Consider the following 9,687-nt stretch of genomic DNA (forward strand, 5'->3'; position numbering starts at 1 on the left):
CAAACATTTCCAACTTCACATTTGCTTGTTCTGACCATGTATCTTGTTCTAAATGACTATACACATGCAGAAATACGTGTTTTTCATCAAATAGTGTGCATTATAGCTTATTTTAAACAAAACAATACATTTCACAAAGAAACATTAATCGTGCAAAAACGGTCTTATTTGCTTAAAACAAGCATTTTCAACAACACATTTGCTTGTTCTGACCACATATATTGTTCTAAATCACTCCACTCATGCAGAAACATGTTTATCCCAATAAAATGTGTATTTTGGTTTATTTTAAACAAAACAGGACATTTTGCAAAAACACATTATTCATGAAAATAAATTGACTTTTTTTTTTCCTGAAAACAAGCGGTTTTAATTCTACGTTTGCTTGTTCTGCCCATGATTCTTGTTCTACATCACTATACTCATGCAGAAAAGTGTGTTTTTCATCCAATAGTGTGGATTATAGCTCGTTTTAAACAAAAAAAAACACATTTTACAAAGAAACATTATTCACGCAAAAACGGTCTTATTTGCTTAAAACAAGTATTTTTAGCAACACATTTGCTTGTTCTGAACACATTTCTTGTTCTCAATCACTATACAGATGCAGAAACATCTTTTTCATCAAATAGTATGTATTTTATCTTGTTTTATACAGAACACATTTTGCAAAGAAATTATTCATGAAAAAAACAGTCTTATTTGCTTTAAACAAGCATTTCTAACTTCACATTTGCTTGATCTGACCATGTATCTTGTTCAAAATCACTCTTCTCTTGCAGAAACACGTATTTTTCATCAAATAGTGTATTTAGCTTGTTTTAAACGAAACAAGACATTTTGCAAAAAAAAATTATTCATGAAAAAAAGACTTTTTTCCTGAAAACAAGCGCTTTTAACCAACAAGTTAAACAAGTGCTACGTTTGCTTGTTCTTACCATGTTCACATTTGCTTGTTCTGACCATGTTTCTTGTTCAAAATCACTCTACTAATTCAGAAACACGTGTTTTTCATCAAATAGTGTGTATTTCAGCTTGTTTTAAACAAAGCAATACATTTCACACAAACATTTATGCAAAAACGGTCTTATTTTCTGAAAACAAGCATTTTTAATGACAAATTTGCTTGTTCTGACCAAGGTTCTTGTTCAAAATCAATACACTCATGCAGAAATACATTTTTTTTTTCCATCAACTGGTGTGTATTTTACCTTGTTTTTTTAACAAAACAATAAATTTCACAAAAAAAAAACATTCTACATGAAAAACAGTCTTTTTTTCCTTAAAACGAGCGTTTTTAACAACACATTTGCTTACTCTGAGCATGTTTCTTGTTCTAAATCATGATTCTCCTGCAGAAACAGGTGCTTTTCATCAAATAGTGTGTATTTTAGCTTGTTTTAAAACACACAAAAAATGCATTTTGCAAAGAAACATTATTTCTGAAAAAAACGGTCTGATTTGCTTAAAACAAGCATTTTTAACAACACATTTGCTTGATCTGACCATGTTTCTCATTCTAAATCGCTAGAGGAGGCAGGTGATGAGAGACCCAGAGTAGTGGTGGGGGGGAGTGGGAGGGGGGGTTGCACAAGACTGGGTGGAGGATGGTGGCAATGAGTCCCCATGTTGAGGAAGTCATGACATGGTGAGTCCTTGACATTTTTGGTTACGTAGATAATGGACGCCATTTTGTTTACATCAATCATTCAATGAATGAGCACACAATAAGTTATTCAATAAATCCTTATGCCCACACTTTAAAAAGGAAAAATAAAAATGAAAAACGGTGATATTGTAAACTGCTTTGTCTGTGCGTCACACTATCTCCTCGACAGTTGTGCTGACCATACTTTACTTCTGATCACCACATGGAAAGAAGGTGCGAGAGTATTCATTTTGGCCCTACCACCTGGTGTGGGGTCAAAAGGTCAAATAGCAAAAAAAAATGCAATTATGGCACATTTTTAATGAAACTGCGTATGCAATCAACTTTGGGGGGGACACATGGAATACGGAACAATTTTTTTGGATTCGACCCCCCCTCCCCCTCCCCTCCCACCGTTCATGCCCCAGAAGGTGGGGACCTGAAAATATTTTAATGAAAAAAAACATTTTAAACTTTTGATATTGGGTCGTTTCTGCTGGACCAATTTACCATCTTTCAATTTTGCTTTAGCTGGGAGGTGTGGGTATTTGTGATGACTTCACTCTCGTTCTTTTCAAAATGACAGGATGCTGTTCCACTGGATACACCAATCAGGGAAGTGTTTCAAAATGTATAGATTCCCTGCAGATACCAGAACGAAAACAATTTGGGAAAATAGTTTGGCGTCTGAGATGGAAACTGGATGTTGGGGTCCTTTCTTTGCCATGTGTGTACATTTATGATGCTGTAATCAGTGTAGTTGGCAGTTGGGTGTAACTCGTAAACAGACATAAAATCATGGAAACTTGTATAGGCAAGAGCGACATTCAGTGGAGCGCATAGCTCGGCCAGGCTGAACAGTTTACATTTTGTATCCCACTCCTCGGTCAGACATGAATCCAGACCTTAACCAAAATCGAATCCGCTTGTTGATACCAAACCAACACATCCACTGAGTTTTGTCATATCTCAGCCACAACTTTGAGATACGCTGGATATCATTTTTGGCCCCATCTCTCAATAGTGACGAATCATTTAAATACTCATATCCAGATTGATCTTCATCAAAATCGAATCAATTCTTCCTTCTCATACACCCATCTTTGTCCACAAAGTTTTGGCCAAACCCATCCATAGCTTTGAGATATTTTCAAAAACAGGAGTGAAAACAACCTCATTCACCTTAAGTGGTGTAGGTAATTAAGACATCAAACACACCCTGGCAAAATTGTTTCAAAGTAAACACCTCACATATATCTGTAACCTAAATTTATTTATTTATTCAAATTAGTCAAAGTGTTGCAAGTAACATGTCATGGTCTATGAAATGGTTAATGCCAAAATAATTCAGGTTATAAAATAATTCCTTTGGCTTCACCTTGCAGAAAAAGTGTATTTGTCTGAAAAAAAAAGAAGTTGAATCAAATAAAACCAGAAGGGCACTCGGTAAAGTGCATACCTCCACCACATAATGATGTTGTGGAGGTATGCACTTTACCTGCCAGATCCACAAAAACGTATTGGGCCCAATACATTTTTGAGATATCGTGCTATATGTATATCGTTTTTGGCCCCATCTCTCAATGGAAGAATCATTTAAAAAATTCGAGCAGTTGGATCCGGATCCAGATCTTCACCAAAATATAATCAGTTCGTCCGTGTCACACACCAAACATGTCCACAAAATTTCACCCGGATCCTTTCAATTTTGACAAAGAAGACGACGACGTCATGTTGAGCACGACACTTGCAAAATCCGTAAAACAAATTTGACCTCAAAAATAATTGGCTAGTTGAATTTAGTGACCTGAATAATAAATCCTCTTCAAATTTCGTTAAATCGGATGACAATTGAGGTATTTTAGAAATTTCGTCCTATGTTGACCTCTTGGTCTGTTAACCTCAAAATTAATAGGTGGTTGAATTCAGTGACCTCAATTGAAAATGGTCTTCAAACTTCAAGTCAATTGGATGAAAATTGAGGATTTTAGAAATCTCACCCAAGTTGTTGATCTTTAGCCTATGTTGACCTCAAAAATAATTGGCTCGTTGAATTCAGTGACCTGAAATATAAATCCTCTTCAAATTTCAAGTTAATCAGATGAAAATTGAGGATTTTAGAAATTTGGTCGATATTGACCTCAGAATTGATAAGTGGCTGAATTCAACGACCTCATTTGCAAATGGTCTTCAAATTTCAAGTCAATCAGATGAAAATTGAGGATCTGAGAAATCCCACCAAAGTTGTTGACCTTTTGACTTTTTGACCTCAAAAACAATAAGCTTCTTCCTTATGACAAACTCTACGATGTGGTGAAGTTTCGTGAAAATCGGTTTGAAATTGTGACCTGTCGGTGATAAATAGACATACAGACAAACAAGATCGACGAACCAATATACTTGAAAAATCTTCGATTTTGCAAGCAACACGAAGACGATGTGGTGCAGAGCACGAGACTTGCATAATCCATTGAAAAAAAATTGACGTCAAAAATAATTGGCTAGTTGGAACAGTGACCTGAAATACAATTCCTCTTCAAATTAAGTCCATTGAATGAAAATTGAGGATTTTAGAAATCTCACCTGAGTTATTGAACTTTGGCCTATGTTGACCTTTTGACCTCAAAAACAATCGACTTATTCCTTATGCCAGACTCCACCACGTTGTGAAATTTCGTGAAGATCGGTTTGAAGTTGTGACCTGTAGGCGACAGTCAGACAGAAAGACACAGAACAAAATCGACTAACCAATATACTTGAAAAATCTTCGATGTTGCAAGTATCAAGAAGAGGACGTCGTGCAGAGCACGACACTTGCAAAGTCCATAAAACAATTTGACCTCAAAAATATTTGGTGGTTGAATTCAATGACCAAATATGCAACAACTCTTCAAATTTCAAGTGAATCGAATGAAAATTGACAATTTCAGAAATTCGGCCTATGTGGACCTCCAAAATAATTGGTGGTTGAATTAATTGACCTGAAATATAAATCCTCTTCAAATTTTGAGTAATTTGGATGAAAATTGAAGCCTTTAGAAATACCACCTTAGTTGTTGACCTTGGGCCTATGTTGACCTTTTGACCTCAAAAACAATAGGCTTCCTCCTTATAACAAACTCTACTATGTGGTGAAGTTTCGTGAAGATCGGTTTAAAATTGTGACCTGAAGACGACAGACAGACAGAATAAGAAAATCGACTAACCAATATACTTGAAAAGTCTTCGATTTAGCAAGTAACAAACAAACAGAAAGGGGTGAAAACACAACCTCCACCTGCGGTGGTGGAGGTAATTAGTTGGAATTACTTCGAGAAAATTAGTATTACTGAAGTGTGGGGGAAAAGAGAAATGATGGAGGATGAGGATTTAATGGGATTATGAAAACGAATGAAGGATTACAAATACTGTACATGCTTGTTTGTGGCACAGTAGTTCCTTAATGGAAATTAAATTGTGGCAAGAGGGGAGAAAGAAAGGGGGTGGGGCAGGGACATGTAAGAACTAGTGGTGGAGGGGATTTAGGGATTACTCCTTGCCCTTTCGTGCCAGACTTGCCTCTAATGGAAGTCAGAATCTTGTGTTTTGCCATTTGAGAAATATTTCAGAAAAACCACAATTTCCTCCATTCCAACTTACTGTTGCATTTGGAAGAGCTTCGTCTAACTTCTCACCAATCCTCGTTGCAAACAGAGATAAGCACAAAGGGGAAATAAACACTTGGAAAATGTTTAAATTCTCAGTTTGATTAAATTTCTTTGGTAAAAAGACAAACTGTCTTGATGCTGCAATTTGCTTTCGTTTCTGCTTCTCGAACCTTTGTCAATTCAAAACTAAAATTTAACGACTGTTCAGAAATCATCCATCAGATGAAAAGTCAAAAGAAAAGGAATCTGTTTTTACAAATCCATCATCTTCCTCAAATCTCGTGGGAAACTTACTCATTCACGTCTGCAAGAGACCGAACACAAATATCCAATGCAACCATGTTGACTTGGCCATACCACGGTACCACTTAGTTCCACACAAACTCCCAAATTCCTTCATTCAAAATATCATCTGAAACCACTTGGAAAACTTTTGTTAAAGCATGTACAGGCTGGTAAGCAATTCACAACACAATAGTAAGCCACTTGTGAAAGTTTATATAAACTTCAATGGGTTCACGAGGAAATTTGGCAATGACACGAAGTGAAGGATCTGAATACCAACTGAGTTGTTATGAAAAGCAAACCGTTCGTTCTTGTTAACCACACCTCCTGCACTGTGTTCAGAATAACTCCTTTAACCAAGCAGAGGTCGAGCTGGAACCATTTTTCCACGTCGGATGTGGTTTGCATTTGTAAAATAGGTTAAAATTTATGAAATTCATAAGTGACAAGCCAACACCATGCACTTATGGTATAATGGTCAGGGTGGCCAGGGTTGGATCCCGAGTTCAAATCCTGCTCGGCCGTTTAATTAATACCAGGTGGGGTTGACTCGGCCCGTCATCCTTCTGAGGTCTGCAAAATGAGCATCAGCTTGCTGGGATGAGTGAGCATCCTGCGTCAGTAGCGACCCATCAAGGATTGTGTCCAATTGCCCATGAGAATGCTTTGGCAGCACCAACACTGAATAGAGTATGGTCCAGATGGATGAATATACCACATGATTTTTATCAAAACATTTTATTTCCTTTTCGGGCATTCCAGAGCTAAGAAGATACCAAAACATGAACTGTATGCCCACCTGCAGATGTTCACACAATTCACTGGTCTGCGTCATTTCAGAGGTCTAGGTTTTTCTCAACGGTTTCCATATGCTTTTTGCATGCTGAATTTAGAAATGTCTCATTTTGTTCAATCAGGGCAAGTTTTTTTAAGGTTTTTTTAACTATCTCAATTTTAAGGAAAAAAATAATCAAAATTTTTGTTTTTTTTAATTAGCATTTTTTAAATTCAAAATCAGACTTACATTGACAGAAAATGTACAAACTATATATAAAATGATGCACAAGTACCGTTAATGTGAAATTCAACATTAAAAAGACGAAGGAAAACAGCGACTGAAGTTAGGTGTTGCCAGAAACAACGATTTATCTATATTTTTCTGAAATTGAAATGAAAGTAATTGAGAAGGCACTTTCTTCCACATGAAGTGTAATTGTGTGTCATTATATGTATAGTTTGTACATTTCCTGTCAATGTAAGTCTGATTTTGAATTTCAAAAATGCTAATTAAAAAAACAAAAATTTTGATTTTTTTTTTCCTTAAAATTGAGATCGCATTAAAAAAAAAAAAAAAAAAAAAAAAAAAAAAAAAAAACTTGACCTGATTGAGCGAAATTAGATACATTTCTGAATTCAGCATGAAAAAAACATGTAGGAACCGTTGAGAAAACCTAGACCTCTGCAAAAAATATTTCAAATGCAGCCCAGTGTATCTACCAGCAACAAAGGTTTAAACACCTTTGGTATTACAACAAAAAAGCAGCATTTAAAAGCTCCAACATTACTTTATCTTTGGCAGTACACACATTGACTGGCCCCTGCCCCAGATGAACCTCTGTTGTGGGTAAGATCCTGATGGGATAACAAGCTAAAATATCTCAATTGTTACACATTTCCACAATCCAAACAGAAGTGTACACCTGTAGAAAGCAAAACATAATTGCTATCTCTAGCGACGTCACAATTGTACAGGTTTCTCCAACAAGAGACAGTTTTGATTGTGAAAAGCATCTGGAACATGCTGGCACAGTTGGTCATTTGGACCAGCTCACATGCACACACAGGGCAAGCACCTCAAAAAGGTCTTGCGTTGTTGGAAGAAGAGAAACCAAGAGAGATTTTCACAAATGTTTTGTACACAGACATGATAAAAACTGTAGAAAAAAAGAAAAGAAATAAACTGTCCATTTCTCAAGATCAATGTGACGGCATTTCCTTTCATTTCTTTTCCTTTTTGTGTTTCTTTTTCTTCACTTCAATGTCACATAGCTCTGTTACCTGAAAAAGATAATGGAGCGGGGTGCAGGAAAATTAAAAATTTATTACCACGATGAACCCACCAACAAAAAAAAAAATATATATATATATATATATACATACATACATACATACATACATACATACATATACCCACATTTAGATAGTCCCCTTTTGGCTAGCGGGACAACGGGACGTGTGTTGTGGTGTAAGCAAACCTAGCTATGAGATCCCCACAAACTTCATTTCTCCTCTTCTTTTCTGCTTATTTCAGAGGTAAATCCGAATTTGGGTCCTCGCGGAGGCCAACACGTGCAGCACGTGCGCGGCTGGGGGAGGGAATAGAAAGCTGCAACACCACCACACGAGCAGCGACAGCGCAGCTGCGAGGAAACAGCGATATCCCCGAACGAACCTCTGGCACAAGCTCGAGATGATCGTCTGATGTTTCCAATGATCTGGGATGAGATTGCCGGTTGCCTTGACAAGGCATACGAACGAATATCTCTTAAAGAGGCTGCACGGATGTTGTTTTGGACAACGCAGAAGCAAATGACCCAATATGGGCAAGAGCGTGGCTCGTAGCTTGGTGCCAATAGCCACATCAGAGACCGATAATAGAAAAACGACAACCACGCCATGATGTACGGGACACAAGTGTGCAAGATACGGGCGGCGTGTTCTGTTCAACCCATTTCTGGATTTAATTAGATCGGCATCCTCTTTTTCCCTCCATACCCCCATCTAATTATTATAACCGATCGTTCCCCTCAATTTGACACAGACCGGGTTTTGCCCCGCTCAGCTGACTTTTGCGAGCGCTGACCACATGGGCCATGGTGGATCCGCGCGCACTGTACAGAACGTGCTCGAAGGCAGACCCGTGCTTAGCTCGTGACACCTTATCATAGAGCAGGGTATGAATGGACACATCTTACCGTCTGTGCATGGATTTGCCATAACATCTTAACTTCTCACCTCTACGGCCAGCGAAGCTGTGATTGGGCAGGGGAATGCTGTACAGCTCAGGCCGCGTGGCGCATCACGGAGCAGGCATTGATCAGCGCGAACAGGAGGCGCCCGGGCAGGCATGCGGGACCGACGCCACCCTCGGCGGATCGTCAGGGCACGGCCCAGTGGTTCTTGCAAGGCAATTCATGACACGGAGTTCGGTGTGGGCGATTCATATCAGGTCGTGAGGACAGAGCGAAACATTTTCACAGCTTGGGGCCACCTTGCTGGAAGTAGAATGTTGCTGCTTCCGGCCATCGCGGACGGGCCACGCAGGAGGGGTCGGGGCCAATTAGAGTGCCCGATTCGGGTGTCGACTCATCGCTTCGGGGTGGCCTCATCAGGGTGTGTGTGTGTGTGTGTGTGTGTGTGTGTGTGTGTGTGTGTGTGTGTGTGTGTGTGTGTGTGTGTGTGTGTGTGTGTGTGTGTGTGTGTGTGTGTGTGTGTATTCTGGCACCTGTCCCCATAAGTTAAGATTGCAGAAGATTATTATTTTGCGTTAAGTCTGCTCTGTGTCTGCTTTCGTAAGTTGCTTGTAATATTGCCGCACCTCTCACCATTCTTATCCCTGCATTACACACCCCAATAAACCTATTCACTGTGTCACGTACCTTTCCTTGCCCCTTTGTAAATATATCATCATTAGAAATGTTCCCAGCTTGTCTTTGTCTTTTCCTTCATTGATCCAGCATGGTCCAAATCCAAGCAGAACCGGGACTTTATTCCCAATGATCCGGTCCTTTTAGTTAGTACGTCCTTGGCAGTGTCGCTCGGCTGCATCCCATCCGGTTCGGACAAGGCGTACTGAGGGCGTGTTCCCCGGTAATTAAATCACGTGATTAATTTGGTAACCAGGTTAACCCTTACCTCGGTCACGGGTTGAGTTATTGGCGTCCAGTCGGTTGGCGACCCGCCGCGTCACGGAATTATCTGTGTGCGACAGCCTACAATTCCGGGGAGTCTGGTGGGATAGCTCCCCCCCCACGAGTGGTTTTCTCACCCGACCCCTGGCCTGCAACAAAATATACATATATATATATATATATATATATATATATA

At 39.0% G+C, this 9,687-nt stretch overlaps 1 protein-coding gene across 2 annotated transcripts in view; it reads right to left on the reverse strand.

The window, feature by feature from the left end:
* Positions 1-6,302: 6,302 nt before the first annotated feature.
* Positions 6,303-9,687, reverse strand: part of LOC147017801 (H/ACA ribonucleoprotein complex subunit DKC1-like) — a 23,468-nt gene continuing 20,083 nt past the window's right edge. For both annotated transcript variants that reach the window (XM_085896813.1, XM_085896812.1), the window contains one exon: positions 6,303-7,638. In XM_085896813.1, the coding sequence (XP_085752939.1) occupies positions 7,579-7,638 (60 nt within the window). In that variant the 3' untranslated portion in view covers positions 6,303-7,578. The remainder of the gene's footprint in view (positions 7,639-9,687) is intronic.

Source organism: Eptatretus burgeri, chromosome 10 (genome assembly GCF_056783735.1).
Source record: "Eptatretus burgeri isolate ZD-2024b chromosome 10, Ebu_testis_v1, whole genome shotgun sequence".
Taxonomy (NCBI): domain Eukaryota; kingdom Metazoa; phylum Chordata; class Myxini; order Myxiniformes; family Myxinidae; genus Eptatretus; species Eptatretus burgeri.